This window comes from Colletotrichum spaethianum, assembly GCF_022836535.1.
Source record: "Colletotrichum spaethianum MAFF 239500 DNA, contig03, whole genome shotgun sequence".
Taxonomy (NCBI): domain Eukaryota; kingdom Fungi; phylum Ascomycota; class Sordariomycetes; order Glomerellales; family Glomerellaceae; genus Colletotrichum; species Colletotrichum spaethianum.
The window spans coordinates 1,038,563-1,058,297 of NW_026054773.1; the positions used below are offsets into that span (position 1 = coordinate 1,038,563).

Below are 19,735 nucleotides of genomic sequence, written 5' to 3' on the forward strand. Positions count from 1 at the left end.
GCCGGGAAAAGAGACCCGACGATCCTGACGTTGCGGTACGTGTTGTTTTAGGTTCCAGCGCAACAGCGAAGCTTAACCCTTGTTGGCTTGTCTTCCTTGCCGCCATGATTCACAGCACGCGGTACTACTGCTATTGCGCGATTGCACCTATGGCGCGCCTAGGTAGGATAGCCTACAAACGGTATCTTCAACGGGTTCGAGTCTGTTGGCTCGCGCGGCGGGATTAGCGCCTTCGGAGGGATCCAGACGGGGGGGCTTCCGACCCGTCCTCGACTTAGCAGCTGCATTTAGTATGCTGAAGGATGTCATTATCCAGAGAGTCAGACGTGACTCCGCTTCCATCAGGGTGCCCAGCTTCGTGCAACTCGGAGACGAACCCCTTATCGAAAGGGATAGGTGCGGTTCTCCGCACAAGTGTCGCACAGGCTTGGTATTTCCCGACAATCTTATCTCCTGAACCATCTGCCATCGACCCCACCGTCTACAGTTCCCGCGGGGCCAGTTAGCACTGTCACGCCTTGACCATCTAGACCTCGAACAACGTGCCATGCATGCATGGCCCAAACCCATACCACCGACGACCGGCGCGGTCCGGCACGTTTGCGCCATGATTCCCAACTATCGTTAGTCGCAGCGTGTATTTAACAGGTCCGGAACCGGTTCAGTCGCTTCGAGTCTATCTTCCCCCTGTCCTATCTTATCTCCAACTTGCTAGATACACAGACAACATTCGTTCATCATGGGAAGTTTGAAGACTGAGACTTGGGAGCTGGCGGCTGCCAAGAAGCGCGAATCTCTCGATGCGTCGATCCCCTCCGAATGGCGTGTTCCCAAGTATTTGCTGCCCCCAGCGTCTCAGGCAGATGTCACAACTTGGCCAAAGACATCTGGCTGGTTCACCGAGAAAGAACTTGCCATCACCGATAGCACCGCCGCCGACCTGATTCAGAAGCTCGCTTTGGGGGAACTCAAGTCTTTGGAAGTGACGAGAGCCTTCTGCAAACGGGCGGTTGCCGCTCATCAATTGGTGAGTTGAGAACTTCAACCCACGCATGCCACGGAGCTTACTCTCTGACCAACGTCCCAGACAAACTGTCTGTCTGAAACATGTTTCGATCGCGCGCTCGCAACGGCCCAGGCCAGGGATGAGCATTTCGAACGCACTGGAAAGCCTATCGGACCTTTCCACGGATTGCCAATCTCTCTCAAGGACAACTTCAACCTCAAGGGCCTCGATGCCACAGTAGGCTTCGTATCGCACATTGGCGACCCTGCCGAATATGACGCCGCGCTCGCCAGTCTGCTGGAAGACGCCGGTGCCGTCTTCTATGTCAAGACCAACGTGCCCACAGCGATGATGATTGCAGAATCGGTCAACAACGTCTTCGGTCGCACGGTGAACCCGAGGAACAGAAACCTTACCAGTGGTGGAAGCTCTGGGGGAGAGTCGGCACTTATTGTAATGAAGGGAAGCCCTCTTGGCATTGGAACTGATATCGGTAAGTTTCTTCTGATTCCCCTGTTATGTGGCACGTATGGCTCATCTAGCAACTTGCAGGTGGCTCTCTTCGCATTCCCGCTGCTTGCACTGGTATCTTTACTCTTCGCCCCTCTTTTGGTCGCTTCCCAACTCTGGGCTGCCGTTCTGGCATGTCCGGTCAGGAGGCAGTACAGTCTGTCAACGGTCCCATGACGCGCGCGATTACGGATTTGGAGCTGTACAGTAAAACCGTTGTCAACCGCAAAACTTGGCTTCACGACCCTCGTTGCGTACCGATCCCCTGGCGGGACGTCCAGCTGCCCGAGAAGCTGAAGATTGCTGTCATGTGGCATGATGGCATGGTCCGACCGACTCCGCCCGTCGCCCGCGCACTCAAGCAAACCGTCGAAAAGCTGAAAGCGGCTGGCCATGAAATTATCGAATGGGACCCCAAGGACCAGGCGCAAGGGCTGAGCCTGTTGGCCCGCATGTTTGTTGCGGATGGTGGTATATCCATCAAGAAGGAGTTGGAGAAGACTGGAGAGCCTTTCAGGCCAGAAATGAAGGCGTACGAGATTGCTACGGAACTCGGAACTTACGACATGTGGCAGTTGCACATGGAGCGCACGGCGTTTCAGAAGCGGTACCTGGACCGCTGGAACGCTGCTGGTATTGACGCGATTCTCTGCCCCACAACGCCGTTCACCAGCGTTAAGAATGGGGATTATAAGCACGGTAAGTCTCATTGTCCTTGTGAATGTGCCTTGTGGATGTCTGTTCTAACCGTTGTCTTATAGTTGGATACACCGGTGTCTACAACGTTCTAGACTACTCTTGCGTGTCCTTCCCCACGGGATTATCAGCAGACGAAAACTTGGACATTCTCGACTCTACTGCAAAGCCTCTAGGACCAGACTGTGAGGCGATCCAATCTGAATGTAAGAGCCTTTTCGCCTCTAATGACACGGATTTGACTGACAATCGGCGAAGACGATCCATCTGCTGTACACGGGATGCCTATCAGCCTTCAACTTGTTGCACGCCGGTTAGAAGAAGAGAAGGTGATATCCATGGTTGGGCATATTCTAGATACTATCTGAGTTCTTGATATTTCGGCATTAGCATAGAGCAATATGATATGGATATGAGAACATCGAATGAGTAGTGAGCATCTAGGTAAACTGACACTTATGACGCATCTTCGACAATTGATTCTACGGCTCCAATGAAGCTTTCTCTCAAATATCGGCAATCGGTCCTGAGAGTGGAATATCATTACCAATCTTGGCTATGTCATACTTGGTAATATATCAAGTCCTTCTCTTTAAGTTGCTGCTATTTCTTGCTACTGTTACCGTAAGAAACCGTCTGCTAGTGTCTCTGATTTGTCTTCACTGTTCATGAAATGTTAAAATTGTATACATAAACAACGTTTGTAATTATGTTCAGGTAAGTGGCACCCTTTTTGACGAGCGTCGCTTGACTTTGAACAGAGTGCTCGAGAAGGTTAAGAGAAGCGAGACCTTTGAATTCGGGACTTAGTTGTAGTATCACTTCGAGAGCCTCCATTTTGTGTTAAAGTGTTGGTTGAACCAGGTTGCGCCAGCATACAATGGGTTTAGCTAACATGCATGACCAGCAATATTGACAGCCGCGTAACGTCGTTTACGACTTCTGTTGAAAGAATTAGTCATGAACCTGTTTAATTATATGCCGTGAACTCTAAATACATCATTGGCAGACATTCGTTCGACTATTTACAACCCAAGCAGAGCATTCAGGTCAACAACACTAATGCTGACTTGGTTGGTGCTGCTAGGCGGCAGTCTGCCACCGCCAATGATGGCCAACTTGCTGCCATCACCAAGCACCGCAAGGGAGCGAGAGTAGGCGTTGGGCTGCGGAACAGCGTACTCAACCCACGCACTGGAGGCGCCAAGGGCCCTGTTGACGAAGATGTTGGACTGGCTGCCGCCACTAAGGACGATGGTGCCGTTGACACCGCCAATGGGGGACCAGACGACAAAGGGAGAGCTGACGGGGCGAGTACCCCTATCGGAGATCAGGCTGATGCCGGTAGCGGCAATGAGGTTCTCAGGGTCAGCCGAGAGGCGGTAGTGCACGCGGCAGCCATCAGTGCCGCAGACCTCGTAGGCGTAAAGAAAATCGTTGTTGGGAAGCTTGGTGATGCCGGGCATGCCGGGGCGGGCCTCGTAGCTGCTGTCGTCAGCGACGTCGTTGACGACGCCGCTCCAGGTCTTGAGGTCGGTGGTGGTCTCGTGGGAGAGCTTCTGGCCGTACTTGGGATCGCGCTGGTCGGCGTAGTAAATGATGAGCTTCTCGTTGTGGAGCCTGGGAGGTCATTGGTCAGTTGAGGCTTGAGAGACGAGCAGGACGTGTCATTTTTGAACCTACAAGAAATGAGGTTCCCAAACGGGGGTCAAGCCGTTGTTCGGACGGGCCTCGCCTCCACTGGCGACGCTGCTAAGGAAGTTCCAATTGACGCCACCATCGGTGCTGGCGTAAACATCAATCTTGGTCAAGCTCAAGTCGGTCGGAATGCTGTTGCCAGCAAGCAGGATGGTGCCGGCAGGGTATCCGGCAAAAGCCTCGGGAAGTTCGTAGAGAATGGGCTGGTAGCGGAGGCCCCAGCCATTGACGGTATCCTGGACGCGGCCAATCTCAGACCAGGTGGCCCCGCCATCCTGAGAGCGCCAGATGGGGAAGTAGACGATGGGAGGCTCAGGGGAGTAGTTCTCCCAGGTCGCGATCAGGTCGCCAGACTCCAGCTGGATTGTGCGGGCGTACAGAACACGAGGGTCAACCCAGCCGGCGTTGGAAGGCGGCGAGAAGATGACGTTGTTCGAAATAGTGCCGGTGGCCTGGCGGGCCTCGACCGGGGTGGGCACGGGGCTTGCGGTGGCCTGGAGAGACAGGAGGCTGGCAAAGCCAGCGACAGCAGCGCCAAGGAACTTCATTGTGGCCTTGCCGGAACCGTTTGGCCGAGCGAAGCTTGAGAGAGGAGGGAACCGACGTGAAAGAAGTCTAGTGCCTTGGGAGGAAAGTAGAGTTGGCAATGTTCGGACGGCAGGGTAGGTTATATAACTAGGTTGCTATTGAGCTTTGAGAAGGTGGTAGTTTATGGTGTTCGCGCCATGGCAACGTCAGTCAAGACGTCGTTGAAGCTCGACGTGTTCGGAACCAAACTTTGCTTGGCTTCGTGACTCGTAAACGGACGATAGGAACCCACCCCCAAGACGATGAATTGGCCGTGTTGGGGTTAGCCGACAGCGTATGCAGGTCCGACGCTGTGACAATTGGCGCGAATACCTACTTTGTCCTCACGACATGGCGGCGCAACGTGCGATGTGACCTCATAGAAGGTTGGTCATGTCGGTTGAAAGGCCGCCGAGGATAATGTTACATTCCCCGCGTTTGGCTCAGTCCCGTTGAGATCTGGGGTTTGTGTGGGGATATCCCAGTCAAGTTTGTCGATGATTGCCAAAGCTTAAGGACGCGCGCCAATGACATTGAGCCCAGAGCTTGGATGGCGACAGGGGATCAGCAAAGTCTGGAATTCACGTGCTAGTGACAGCTCGAGGTGGCAGGTGCTGTAAACATTCTCGTATTCACAGCTCCGGAGGGTGAGCAAGATTCGGCTAAAGTATAGGGGAAATGTCCCTTTGGACCCGCCGATGGCGTAATCGTGCTGCGTCTTGCTCAATAACAACTTGGAAACATGCAAGGACAGCACGGGTAGGTTCGAGCCAGGGGCATTGCATTCGGAAGCCGAGGCTTTCATTTTCCTGCGTGACCAACTTCACAAACCCACTGCGGCCCGAACATGACCAGATCTCGACGACAAAAATCGATAACACATGCTTCAGACCGTTTTGGTAGCATCGTATCTGCTGATCTGTGTCGCCAAGCCCCATCAGAGTAATCACAACCGCTTAGAGCGCACGTCTATCCTCCAACAACAGACGAGTTTCGTCGCTTCAAGGCGGCTCTTAGGTGTCGATACCCAGTCAAATTTATCTGGCAAACCAGCCCTGTCTAACTCGGTTCATCCCCAAGGCTGATCTGCAGGTACACGAGCTAGACTGAATGATCATCCAAATAACCTTAAGACATGTCCATCCCTTGTGGACGGCATGGCACGGCTTTCTCGATAGGACAAGTGATTGGATGATCGTAGTCAGCGGGCACTGACGTCAGCCACATGTTTGGCGCGGATAAGAAATAATCGATAGTAAACGTCTCACAGCTTGCCTAACAGCACCGATGTATGTATCGAGTATTTGCCGCTCTCACAGACACCATGAGTGACGAGGTCTTATTCTCAGCTCAAATCTTAATTATCCGGGCTGCTGCCAAGTTAGTGACCATCTTACGTGGATGCCTTCTGTTGGACTAAGTGGATCACATCTTGATACATCCATGTCCACTTGTGATCCAGCGCCGGACACAACCTAGTGTGGGTCGAGCAAACAGAAGCTCATTCGGCCAAGTTCGCAAGTTGCTTGGGATCCTTAATGCTGTTCATTCACCTGTTTTGACACCAGATAGTTACAAAGCAGGATATTCGATAATATTGGAGTCTTTGAAGCTCCTGACCTAAACAATTTAGACAGGCTCTCCTCTCTCACTGAACCTCTAAGCTTCTCCCGTTACAAGGGCATCCTGCAGAGCCCGGCCAATTTCCATGACCTTGACCCTTCTTTAAATGGCAGAAGAACAGTTCTTGGCGACTGACTCGGTGAACTTATTAAACTCCAACGCAAACACATCCTCGAACCGTTGCTAGTACTCGGGCTGCGCCTCGTTTCTGATGTCAAGCTTATCTACCAGAACAAGGTTGTTGGCATAGGGTACAACATTGACAAAGGCTTTTCCGTCCATTCACATGATTCCAGTACAGACATCGTGCCCATGAGCCTGCATGCGGGAGCAGTAAAAAAACGCAACCTCGCCTCTCCAGAACCCAACTACACCCACATCGTTATCGCCGTCGTTCATCACCTTTAGGTCGGGTTGGTGCCGCAGCGTCCCCGTGGCCCAGCAGGCCTTGGGGATCGGGTCGGAGAGGCTTCATACAGAGAGGTCAATGTCGTAATTGCGCGATCGACGACAATGCGACCGTTGCGCGAGGCATAACGTACGAAAGCGTTGGTGTGATCGATGATATCGCACGTGTTGCCACGGACGATGAACGTGTTCCTAATGGCGCTGCCTTCGAAGGTTTTTGATGGCAGCATCGCGGCAAGAAGCATCGAAGCGCGAGAGAAGCCTGCTATCACTTTGAGATCTGGACGGGCTCTGGCAGCTTCGACAACTTGTGCGATCTGAAAATTGATAATCAGTATTTGGATTGACCTCAAATTTAATGGCTATGCATGGACTTATTTTTGGAAGAAACAACTCATGCCATACTACTTCATCCATCTTCGTGCTTAAAGACTTCTCGCACAACATGTGGATACACTTCTCGATGGCACCCAAAGTCTGGCTCGCATGTACATCGGTTCTGGTGGACATCTGGAGATCCATACAGCCTGAAGTCCTGGGTGGGAAACCATCAACTCATTTGAGCTGTGAGCCATGACTTTGAACTCCTTATACTCTTCGAAGGCTCGGCCCATTTTAGCTCATGTGGTTCGCTGCTTTATATTGCTACTACAGAAGCTCACGGGACGTAGTAGATGAGGTTATGAGCATGACGGCCCTCTTGCAAATTGCCAATGGCTGCTTAAATGTCCCATTTCCTTGTTTTTGGACTCTGGCTAGTCATCCAAGACCGGCTAGTTCGAATTTTAAGAGGTTCCATGTCTGATGTCGGAAGGCTGAAAGGTCAATGTGTTCGTTTTGACGCCACTTTGCTGATGATTTCGTGAATTCATATCTTGGTGGTAAGTCAAGCCATACGAACACCTCGATCACAGATCACTGTCATTATATTTATCCTCTGTCACTAGCCAAATATCTGAGTGCCATCGTGAGAACATGTATTCCGTCTGCACGCAAGCTATCTGTCTAGAGATGTGTAGGGCTTAACTTCATAGTGTAAGACCCCTGACGACGCAGAGTACGGCGGAAGGCCATCTCCCATCTTAAACAAGAGGGAGGGAATTCCATGTGGGCCCAACACCAGGATATGAAATCAGACTTCCCAAGGCCATCCAAAGAGAGACAAACGTGACGGACGTGTGGGTTAACTGGGGAAACCGGGGAACACAAACATCTCTAAACGCCGCGGATCTCTATCCCCGCGTGTAAGTCGTTGTTCGGTCATTTCTCAGTGCACCCGCTCCCCCGCGTTTGGGGCTGCATGATGACTGTGGGGGAGATTGGAGCGATGAAGGGATGAGGGGGCTATTTGCCTTGGAGAACAGGGCTAGCGTCGATCCGTGTGCCCTATCGCCGACGCCTACCGAAAGAAGTAATTTGTCAAAGATATCGGGTGCCGGACGCTGTAGCGTTTCATGGGGCACCAATGACGGTTGCCGCGATGTAAGCGGCGCTTCCAGACTTTTTGCTCCGGAGAAGACCATGGAGGGGGGGGGTTAGTTCTTGGCACCCAGCTTCTGTCAAGTCCTTTGTTGGCTAGTCGTACAACAGGCTGCCTACAGTATGAGTAAGACGTGTATACGGTAGGTGTGTGGGTCAAAACGCTGCCAAAACTAAAGCATTTGGTCTTCAACATCTAGAGTCGTTGTGGGGAAGTCAAGAGTGAAGGAGGAGGAGCCATGAATGTTAATCTAAAGATGAGAAGCAGTTGATTTCAAAGTGGTATCTTCATGCCGATGCCTGGTAACCAGCAATGATACCTCTACCAATACAAAGCGTCAGAACAAATGCCTCCTATGACTCGAAAACGCCCACCAAAAATCGATATCGCCCCTTTATCAGACGGAGAACTTGGTGCTCTCCATAGCAGCACCGCCCTGCGGTTGTTGCCCACGCTGGGCAAGGATCTGCTGCTTGATGATCTCCTTCTCCTCTTGCGCAGTGGTATCTTTGAAGACTTCGTCCATCTGTTCCAGGGTCTTGCCCTTCGTCTCTGGGACTAAGAAGAAAGCCCATACGGAAGCGACGAAGCACCAGGCGCCGAAGAAGATGTAAGTGCCAAAGCCGAGCTTGTCAAGCATAGGCGGGGTAGCGACGCCGACAATGAAATTGCAGAGCCATACAGTCGCCGTACCGGCAGCTACACCCTTGGATCGGTGGGAGTTGGGGTAGACTTCCGCAGGAAGAGCCCAGCCAAGAGGTGAGTAGGAAATTCCGTAGAGTATCACAAAGATGAAGGCCATGGCCACCGCACCCCAGCCCGCAGACGGGTTAGCGGCCCAGTCCTTGGAGTAGATGCCAGTAAGAATCGCCATGATGCCCCAGGCGGTGCCGCCGCCAATGCCACCAAGGATGGCGAGCGGGCGACGTCCGACCTTGTCGATAATGAGGAAGCAAGCGCATACTGCAACGAGCTGAAGAACGTTGAATATACCCGACATGACAAGGGCCATCTCCGCAGTTTGGCCAAGAGACTGGAACAGCGTAGGGGCGTAGTAGATGAAGGCGTTGATACCGCTGAACTATTTCTTTGTCAGTAAACGTTATGGACTCATGGCGTGGTTAGGATTGTATTTACCTGTTGGAAGAATGCAATGCCAACGGCGACAGCAGTGCGGCGCCAAAGCTTTGGGGAAAAGAGGTCCAACCAGCCTGCAACTTCGAGCATCAGGCCCTTCTTACCAGGGTGGTGCTTCTCCTGCATGATCTTCTGCACTTCGACCTCGGTGATGATGCCCCTGTGTTCAGCCTGAACGCGAGGGTCGTCGGCAGGCAGTCGGCGGAGGCGCACGAGGGACTGTAGGGCATCCTGAGGCCTGTTGACGAGTGCGAGCCAACGCGGGGAGTATGGATAGAAGAAGATGCCAATGCCGAGTAGAGTTGAGCAAACCATCTGCAATCCCAATGGGAGACGGAAAGAGGCCTCGCCGGCCATGTGGCGGGTTCCATAGGTGATGAAGAATGAAATGACCACGCCAAGAACGATAGAGATGGATTCGAGGACGAGCAGAGTGCCTCGCAGATTTGGCGGAGCAATTTCAGAGATGTAAATTGGTGAGCCCTACAGTCACAAGTGTCAGCGCGCATATTCTCACGGTGGTCTGGTTGGTATTTGAGAAGCAAACTTTCACTCACCATAGCCAGGGTTCCAACTCCAATGCCTCCAATGGTTCGGCCGGCGACCAAGACGCCATATGAGCGGGACGCAGTCTGCATAATGGCACCGACGTTGAAGATAACCACGACAACCGCGAGCGCCCTCTTGCGGGAGATTTTGTCCGCAAGCGTGGGCATAAACAAGCATCCGAGGAAGGCGCCGAACTCGAGCATGCCCGTCATGAAACCTTTACCAAAGGGTGTGGCAGCCTGAGGGAAGACAGTATGGAACTGGTCCATGACGTTGATGATGGAAATGACTCCTTGGTCGTATCCGAAAGAGAAGCCGCCGAGGGAAGCCAACAGGGCGGCGCCGCCGACGTAAGGTGAGTCGGCGAGACCACGGAAGCCGGTCCGGCCGTATGATACATCTTCGGCGGGGTTGAGGCTGATCTCGACGTTGTCGATGGAGTCCTCGACGTGCTCGCCATGAGCATTGTCGGTGCTCGAGACTTTTTTCAGAGAGTCCGGGCTGGGCGCCATGTTTGGACGTCGTGGCACGTCTTGAGAGGTAAGGAAGCAATTCGGGTCCGCGATCGCTACTACAGAGCGTAGTATCTGGGGAGCTGATGTTTTGAAATCAGACGAAGATGGGGTTGTCAAGCCAGGTGAAGAGACTTTATATACTAATACGAATCTGGGGTTGCTGTTGAGGGTGAGGTATACAACAGCTTGAGTCGTAAAGATCAGGACAGTACAAGAACCGGGTTTCTGTCGGGACCCATCCTTTCTCAGACTAGGGGGGCGTATGAGTGAGTGAGCGCGAGAGGGTGTCGAGGTTCATTGCAGGGCTGGTGTCATTTCCAGGCGATTCGATAGCAGCATTAACCTCCTCAGTAATAGTGGACACACGGACTTCAAGTTGCATCTCCCCCACGGGGAAGCATTGCGGTGGAGCCCCAAGTAAACCTTCGAGCCTTTCGGCGAAGAGCAGGAAGAGGGGACAACTCGCATTGTGTAGCAGTCAAGTTCGGTCTGGTCATGGTGAGGAAAGTGGACAAAGAGTGGACGGAGAGCTGAGAAAAAGACAGGGGGGCAGGTCAACTGGGCCCCTGGGTGGCCTGCAGCTGGGCGTCATCAGTGGTCCTTTGACCGAGGTTTCCTCTTAAGGAACTCGTCGGCGATGAGGCTTTGGCCCTAGTCGCCTTCTGACACTAGCGGCCATTTTAGGATAGCGCCTTTCACACTTTCTGAGACGCCAGGGAATTCTGTACAAGGGCAGCCGATTGGCCAGACACAGGAGTCACGCATTGCGTTGACGAACGATCAACGAGAGATGGATGACAGCCCGCCCTGCCCAACCAGGTTTGGCGATTTTCTGGGCTACGGGTATCGCGGTCAACTTGGCAACAATTCAGGATGATTGTTAGTTGGCTCTTCATCAACCCTATGACGCCATGACCCGTAGAGACGATTGTCTGCAACTACTGAGCGTTTGCCAGTGTTTCGGGATGAAGTCCCGCACTGGCTTAATGGGTGTGGAGGCTCATTGCGAACACCGGTATTCGTTCCTCACCTCTTTTAGTGTACGAGAGAACAAATAGCCATCACCAAACTCATAATCCGCGGGCTTAAACACAGGCAGCAAGCATATTCTCTGGATTGAAAAGAATGGGGAACACCCCAACATCGGAGAGGAAAGAGCTCAACCAGTCATCTGGTCAACCTCTGACGAGATCAGCCAAACCCAAGTTTTGCTAGGAACAGGTTGCCCTTTCAGAGCCCGCGGGTTGCATTATTGTTATGCAGCCAATAATGAATGCACATCCAAACAAGGTAATTCAGGCACGCGGATTGCCAAGGACAATCCCTCCTCCGATCCCACTCCCTCCCAAATAGGTAATTACCCGATTCAGCCTCTGATTCTTAGGTAATACAATTGTAAGACATCATGATTGTTGACCAAGACGCCCACGATTGCTTGATTAGTTACAGCTCCAGTGGAGACCGTAATGTCGACAAGGACGGCCGCAATGTATTAACGAACCGATCTGCTAAACCTCATCAATTGTTTGTTCACTGACAGGGTATTTGCTTGACTACGTCATTAGACCACTGCGCATCTGGTTGTAATCTGTATCAAGGCAGACACAACACCCCCAAACTCCAATGCACCCAACAGCATCCAAATCGCGGAGGTCGGTCCCACGATCATAGAGCCTGTTGCAGAGTCAACACTGGGGTAGGAAAAGACATAGGGAAACGGCTCAGATTTCTACGTGCAGGTCTGCTTTGCCTAGAGCATTTTAATAATATCCTCCGTAGTGAATTGGCCTGGAGGGGCCAGACTAAAGGTTTTTCCGGCCCGGCGCAAATCTCGCAAGGCTGTGCGATGCGCGTAAGGGTATTGCGACACGTACAATATGGAACATACACAATCAATAAGAGAGAAGTAGGTGAGCACCCCTATGGTGCTGTAATTAGTGGCCGGATCTCTTACCGTGGAGGAGCTGGTAATGATGCTTGGCTCGCAAGTACAGCTCCGTTACAAGCAGTTCAGGTAGAATCGAAAACTGGGGGAAAAGTTCAGTTCTGTTGGCTAATGTAGTCACCTGACGCATGCGCTTCTTCAAGCTTACAGTAATTGGAGCCGAAGAACCTTAAAGGCCTCACCTGCTTATTTTACAATCCTGTTGCATGGAGTCGACACTCGACGTAAGCTAAGTATGCCGCACTCCAAAATGGTACTGATTACCTAAACTTTGAACTCAGAGAAGAGAGAAGCCGCACAGTACTAAGGCCAGCAATTCAACGGGAGGTTAGGTCTAAAAGAACAAGGTTCTTCTCTGCTCTTCGGTTTAAGAGCTACATCTGAGGCTCCCTAGCGACTTACAGGAGAAAATCAGTACTCCAAGTCAGCAAAGACTACCGCATCAGTAAAATGGTTAGCGCAGATAACATATACGTTGCAGCCGCGTCGGCTTAACCCTGTCTTAGTAGGTGCAAGTACCGTTGTAATTAGACAGGTGCACCATCCAGGACTAATGTAACCCCTACTGCTGACAATCCCATCCTCCAAGCCTCAAGTAGCACTGGTCTGAAAATGGTGCATGCCCTATATGTAACCGCATAAACTGCACTAAAACTGTGACCATCCAATAACTAGGGACAGAAAAGGTAATCAAACCGCAGCCTAATAGCCGTTACAAAGACATGGTCACCACCTCATTGCCAAAGGTCAAAGGTAAAACAAAAAGATGGCTAGAGCAGCAGGCTTCCAGCTACGTATCTAATCATGGGTCTAAGCAGCAAACAATGAGTCTAGTCATTAACAAACTTGACCACCCTGCATCGATGGGTTCAGTAATCACCATGCACCTCGAAAAGCATTTCGATGAAACAGCCATTACCGAGCGCATCGCTTACATGTTATAGCTACGTCGACACCTATACACTGTTACGGTCAGATATCCGACAGTGGTGTTTTCTGCTAACAGGTAGCCGAGGTCAATACTTAATAAAAGTAAAGTAAGTCTTGTTGGTAATCTTGCTAGTTTGTGAGTGTCTAGTAATTAATTGGGTACTTTAAGGCGTAAATAGCTTATGGCTCTATAACAAGAAGATAATCTAAGAGCTACTTATAAGAGAATAAATCATAAAGTCAATTACTAAAAAGCTATAAAAGGTTTTCATTTACTTTAAATAAATATTCTTATATCTTAGATTATTCCTTTAAATTATTTTTATTACTTAGTATTAAATTAATGTTACTAGTTAGTAATCTTAGCTAAGGGATTATATTAGATCACTTATAATCTAACTAATCCATCACGTAACCATCCGTAGTTCCTCTGTTCTGAACCTGGCTTGTGCCGCTAGCCTGTGTACTTGAATGTCTGACTGCCCTGTTGGTCGCTTCCGGGGTTCACTTCAGGCTACACTAGTCACCAACCGGATTTGGGTCGTAATATACACCCCTAAACTTCATAACTTGAACAGAAAAGAAGGTGCTAGAAACATCCTCTACCCTTTTATCGTTCGGGGAAGGCGTGAGTAATGCGAAAGCATTTCCGGTCAAGAGTAGTTGTGAGAGAATGAGCCAACCATTCTAATACAGTAATTATTGTCCCACTCTCAAGTCTACAAGGCGTGCTTCCAGCCACACATTTTGGAGGCCGGGAGCTAGCTGTGGCAAAAGTTGCTATGTCCTAGCAGATCATCCGGTATGAGACAGCTGTGCTACGGATGTTGATCCTGGTCCTTTTGGACCTTTCTAGATAGGTAGCGTTGGGTGTAGATTTCTCGGGTTTTCCGCGTAAGCTGGTTGTATAGTTTAGTGTAGCTGGCGTTGTAGGCCAGCAGACTTACGCGGGGTTAACCATGAGACCTCAGATACGGCCGCATTCCACTGCTGGCTTCCTCACTGTCTGGCTGGCTGATATTCTAGATACAACTACAAGAAACGGAAGTGCGCGTCAATCAGTAGAGACATACTTGATCTGAGATATCCATGCCTGCGATCCAGGCTGTTTTTTCTGGATATGCTTGGTCTTAGAGGAGCGGAGTACTAGCCCATTGCGTCCTCTGCCCTCAAGGGTACCGGTCTAGTCCATAATCTATCGGTTAGCTGGCTTGATAGTCTGGACTACTAGCAGCTGAAGGCGATGGAAGAGACGCAACGAGACCACTAAACCCTGCTGAAGCAACCAGACCAGAAACGACTGAGTTCAACTGCACCAGCCCGTGGGCTTGTAAATGACTAAACCCACCTAATTTAGCCAGCAGGCTAGTGGGTTTCGTATTGACCCTGATCATACAGGTGTGGGCTTCTAGGTGGGATAACTTTAAATAATTAGTAAAACTTAAAACCACACGATAAGATGCCGAAGCTGCCAAAGATATGATTTAAAATATCTTATAAGGTACTAGAAAACTTAGAAACTCTTATTACGGTGTAGTGTTGAATAGATTCTCTTTTTAAGAGAACGCGCATATATGATCGAACGCGGGGTAAATAGTAGTGTGAGCCAGAGATGTATTGTCCGTGATTTTTTTCTTCTAACTACAAGACTTGGCTTTTGTATGAGCAGATATATGATCTCGTACCTTCACGAGTCAGTTCGGTCCAAACTTACTTTGATTCCCCCATTGAGATAATTAACCGAGGGCCGAGTATCCAGTCTGTGCTCTCTTCCCTTTTGTGTCCTTCAATCATGCGTGTCGTACGGTCATGCAATGGTGTTGTTCCAACAGGCAGGCTAGTATATTTAGACCTTAGGGACTAATTAATATGTAACAGACGGGCCGACAGTGACCGCGCCACACAATAACAAATTAAGTCACGAACCCAAAAGGTCTGCCAGTGCTGCATGCTTGGCTGCTGTTGACACAGTCCTCCTGGCAGCCGTTCTAGATCGGACAGGTAGGATAAGCTGCGTTGGAGTGCCGAGCGGATAGCACGGCGGCATTGCAAAGTGACGCAGAGTAACAATGAAATAAGCAATAAAAGAGCAAGCAAGCAAGCAGACAAGACAAGTAACACGAAGTAACACAGGCAATGATAGGTCAAGCTACTAGTAGGTACTCATGGTTGGCCTTTCTCTAGTTAACGGTCAAGCTGAAGACTGACTAAATACTCTGTGGACATGTGGAATTACACGTGCCAGCAGTTGCGGACTATGGAGGTCACAATGATCGGTGACAGCTGCCAACATTGCTTATCTAGGCAGGAGGTCCACCTTGCCTGGGCATGTCTGGCCCAGCCGAATTGTCCTCTGACAGAATAATTCGGTGAGCGGTGTTCTTGTAGCAAAACAGAGCATGAGTGTGGATATATAGTTTTTAAAGTTTTTCTATCAACCCACGGGATAAAGATCAACTAAACTAACATAACGTTACAAGCTAGTCAGGACAACTAACTGCATCACAAAGCAAAGGCTTCGGTAATGATGCACCTGAATCATGACCCCCTGTTCTGCACTATATAGTTATGCCGGCCAGCACCACAACTGGTTGGGCCGTAATGTATAAGTACCATTGACATCTCACCTTACTGCAACATGTTCTAAACTGTTACTTATCAGATTATTCCTCAAGTTATCTCTAGGGCACGAGTTGTTTGTTAAGAGATGCAGCTAACTAAGCTTCTTATCAGTGCAGCTATAGCTTCTCAGGCTACTGCAGTCGTACTATATTGCTACCCAAACGATGACTATAAAGGAGTAGGTATACCGACAAACTCAAATACTTGCGCACAGATGCTAACTGCATGCAGCCAAACAACTGCGCGTCTCAAGACATTACTGAATGCCAGAATAGATGTGGTCAACAACCGGTATGCTAGCATGTAATAACATACTTATCGCTCGTCTTAGGCTAACTATTTGCTTGTAGTGCGGCGCTGGTACTGGTCGCAGTAACACACCATTCGTAGCATCACACACTCAAGCGTATTATAAGCAAGTTTAACCAAGTTTTCTATAAAGATTTAAGCTAATCTGAAGAGCAATACAGCAGTGCTACTGGCGGATGTGACTGCTACTGCAATCGTTAAAAGGATAAAGATACAAGCGGTACTCTGTTATAGGCTTGGCTACAGATATTGTAACAGGAAAAAGCGGTACTTACGTAAGGGTCATGTCTACATCTTCCAATTCGCAGTAAAGTATTTAGCAGGGCGGCAAGGTAAATATAGCACATTCGAAATACTATACTTAAAGGAGTGTAAGACAGCTAGGCGGCCCCTATCTTAAATTGCAATTCAGCGGCTACAGAGTCTAAACAAAAGCATCATATATTATGAAGGCTGGTATAGTATAAGCTAGTCTTATGACTGTTGTGAAGTTACTACGAGATTTAAAAAAAAAAAACAGAAGAAAACAGCTTAAATATCTATGTGTAGGACTGCGCTGCCTAGAGCATGTAAATGCGTATTCTGCGTAGTGAACTGGCTTGGAGGGGCTAGACTAATGGCTATTCCAGCCCCAGCGCAAATCCCACGAGGCTGCGCGATACGCGGAGGGTATTGTGACAAAACCTATCCAATATGACCCAAAAAATAGAAAAAAGGACAAGAAAAAACATAATAACGAAAGAAACACGTCGTGTTCTATAGCAAACAATTTGCACCGCTCAAATGACCTCCATGCGGCTCAAATGTAATGATCTAGAACATCATCAATTCATCAAGGTGAGTCTTTCTCAGTGACGTCACAAACATGCGCGCGTCTGCATCTACTCTGGTCCAAGAACCCATATATAACCCACCCCCCCCCCCCTTTACAACCGGGCGCTCTCAATACGCTTGCCCGTCTCGTCAAATTCAATCTTCTTTCCCGTGATCAAGCTCTCCTGAAGCGCGCAGCCGATCTTGACAGCGTTGACGGCGCCGACGAGCTTCATCGGCGGCTCCGTGTTGTTCAGACAGCATGCCGTAAACTCATTAGCCTCGGTGATAAAAGCCTCGCGGAATCGGCCATAGTAGTCGGGCGGGATCTCACGGCGGATACCCGTCGGCTCGTAGAGGTTGACGAGGTTCAGCTGCGGCTGCGTGTTGACAGCGACCTTGCCCTGGGTGCCAAAGATCTCGGTGGTGTCTTCCTGGCCGGCAGCCATCATCCGGGAGCAGAAGAGCTGTGCGATCTTGCCGCCCTGTGGTTGCGGGTGGTTAGCTCGAGTTTCGCCTCGGGTCTCGGGGAATCCGCCTACATAGAACTCGACGACTGCAACGGCGTTGTCTCTGTCGTTGTGCTTTCTTAACCCCTCCTGGACGGCCGTGATGCCAATCGCTGCGACACTCTTAACAACACTGTCCTCGCCGAAAAACCACAGCGCAAGGTCAATGTCGTGAATGGAGCAGTCAACAAAGATGCCACCGCTGAACTCAGCGTAGTCAACGAAGAACCCTGAGGGGTCAAGCTTATCGCACGTCTGAGAGCGGAAGACGGATGGCGCCCCAATGTCACCGCGCGCGACTCTTTGGTAAGCATCTCGGTAAGATGCATCGAACCGGCGGGAGAAACCGCAGATGACCTTCTGGCTGGGGTTCTTGATCAGAGACTTCTCATATGCTGTGACGACAGATTGCGACTATGTGCATTGGGGTCAGTTAATGTCGCGAGTGGACCTCAAACGGGCTATGACAGGGTCCAAACATACAATATCGACGTTTGTGCTGAGGGGCTTCTCGCAGAGAACATGGAGACCCTTCTCGATGGCCTTGATGGCCTGTTCCGCATGTACCGTGGTAGCGCTTGCGACGATGACTGCCTGTAACGTCGACTCCTTGCGCAGCAACTCATCGTAGTCTAGGTATGTCCTCAATGGGCCGAACTCGGCAACCGCAGCATCAAGCTCGGCCTGGACCGGCGAGCTAACGGCGATGAGGTTGGCCTTTGGTGTCAAGGTCGCAAAGTGTCTGGCATGACGGAGACCTGTTGGGACCCATCAGGTCAGTAAAGAGAACGCTTTTCACAAAGTTCGATCTCGGATTTGAGCTCGAATCTAGGGAAGCTCTCCCGGGAGCTACCCCTTGGGAGAATGAAGGGCGAGACATACCCATGCGGCCGAGACCAGCGACAGCAACGTTGAGCTTTTCTCCGGACATTTTGTGAGATTATCTGTTTTGGGGGTGGTTTAAACGATGTGGGAGAAAGATTCGGTATACGGGAGAATCGATTGAGTTCCAGAGTCTCAATAATCTGTCAAGGTAGGGATAGAGACAAGAGTAATGCCAGAGCGCCAGCTTTGAGGAGCACAAGGTGATATCCAGTCCCTTTTAATATCGGCGGTGCTTACCATTCTTGGCTATCGGATGCAACTCTCAGTAGCAAAAAGACACGGTCTGAACTGCTCGACCCATCACTCCGAACGCCATCTTCTTCTCGGCGGTCTGGAGTCTCGCAAATTCTCCTACCCGATGCAAAACTCGAGATCTCCTTCGGCGCTTCTTACCATAACGAGTAAGCCGTGACTCTTATCCCCAGGTTTAGATCAGCATCAGAGCCGGCGGCGTTTTGCGGGGGAGGATGGCTTGGGGTGCGGGGTAAACTGCACACATAAGGCCGGTTGGTCCTAGTTGTTATGAAGAACTACACCGCAATCTTCTGACTTTGTCTCCGGAGTGGTTCAAGCACGTTCGTCATTGTGGACATTGTGTTGCTCGCGTCGGTCACGTTTCACTGAACCGGACGGATGCATCGGCGAAGACAGAGAGCTCTTCCCCACAACCAGCCAAGAGCCCCTCGTCGCCTCGAAATTACTTCTTTGAGGAAGCGCCGCCGATGCGGCTGCTCCGCTTCCTTTTTTCCTTATTCTTCTTTCGTCCGCCTATCCTAGCCCCCGCCACCAGCATCCACCATCACAGTCACGAACCACGGACCATCAGCGCGAGAAGCACATCATAGGCGAGACTTTCCCATCTGAGTTCGAAGCAGAAGCCGACACCCCAACCCCCGGCGACGGCAGCACGAGCGTCAGGCTCAACCTTGACTACCAAGAAGCACCCCGTGGTCATTCTGCGTCAGCAGCGTCGCGTAACCCACAGGAGATGCCAAGCGCTACGAAGCCATGCGCAAGATGCAAAGGTATGTGCCCAAGCGCGCCTCTGTTCGGTCGCGTGACCTTTGACAGGCCCACTGCTCTGACGTCAACTAATCCTGGGACAAACAGAGAGGCATGAGAAGTGTGAGTTGAGTTGCTATATTCGCGTTTGTCTTTTGGGGTTGAGGCTATTCCCGGCTTTGGAGTCGTCTGGGATGCCTTCAGCCCTTGACCTTGGCAAGTCGTCCGAGTTCTGTTGTGTTCTAATCAGCATTCAAACCCGCAGGCGACGACCAGCAACCGCGTTGTGGACGATGTGAGAAGCGTGGTGTTGAATGCCATCGTCCTGAGAGAAGGTCATCTTTTCGTCAGGGCTCAACCGCAAACTACGACGGTGCTTTCTCTAGGGAGCAACATTGGGTGAACAGCAGGCCACGTGCTTGTGAGTATTCTCTATCAAGAAGTCCACTTCTCTGTATAAACTTTCAACCTTGCTTGGGGCTGATGCACATTTCCAAAGTCCGCTTTGATAATCGAGGGTCCAACGACACA

General features: G+C 50.6%; 4 protein-coding genes across 4 annotated transcripts; 1 reads left to right on the top strand and 3 right to left on the bottom strand.

The window, feature by feature from the left end:
- Positions 1–739: 739 nt before the first annotated feature.
- Positions 740–2,530, top strand: ColSpa_01781 (putative amidase; the record flags this gene model as incomplete). Its single annotated transcript, XM_049267993.1, has 5 exons — positions 740–834; positions 1,144–1,499; positions 1,559–2,215; positions 2,278–2,418; positions 2,505–2,530. 5 exons carry the CDS (start codon positions 740–742, stop codon positions 2,528–2,530), a joined length of 1,275 nt encoding a protein of 424 aa, XP_049123950.1.
- Positions 2,531–3,237: 707 nt separating this feature from the next.
- ColSpa_01782 (uncharacterized protein) lies at positions 3,238–4,458 on the bottom strand (the record flags this gene model as incomplete). The annotated part of the gene is made up of 2 exons (XM_049267994.1): positions 3,238–3,832; positions 3,896–4,458. 2 exons carry the CDS (start codon positions 4,456–4,458, stop codon positions 3,238–3,240), a joined length of 1,158 nt encoding a protein of 385 aa, XP_049123951.1.
- Positions 4,459–8,385: 3,927 nt separating this feature from the next.
- Positions 8,386–10,186, bottom strand: ColSpa_01783 (high-affinity glucose transporter; the record flags this gene model as incomplete). Its single annotated transcript, XM_049267995.1, has 3 exons — positions 8,386–9,069; positions 9,126–9,608; positions 9,683–10,186. The coding sequence occupies 3 exons, from the start codon at positions 10,184–10,186 to the stop codon at positions 8,386–8,388; spliced, it is 1,671 nt and encodes a 556-aa protein (XP_049123952.1).
- Positions 10,187–16,921: 6,735 nt separating this feature from the next.
- On the bottom strand, positions 16,922–18,248 carry ColSpa_01784 (scyllo-inositol 2-dehydrogenase (NAD(+)); the record flags this gene model as incomplete). The annotated part of the gene is made up of 3 exons (XM_049267996.1): positions 16,922–17,731; positions 17,801–18,075; positions 18,200–18,248. 3 exons carry the CDS (start codon positions 18,246–18,248, stop codon positions 16,922–16,924), a joined length of 1,134 nt encoding a protein of 377 aa, XP_049123953.1.
- Between the last annotated feature and the right edge of the window lie 1,487 nt (positions 18,249–19,735).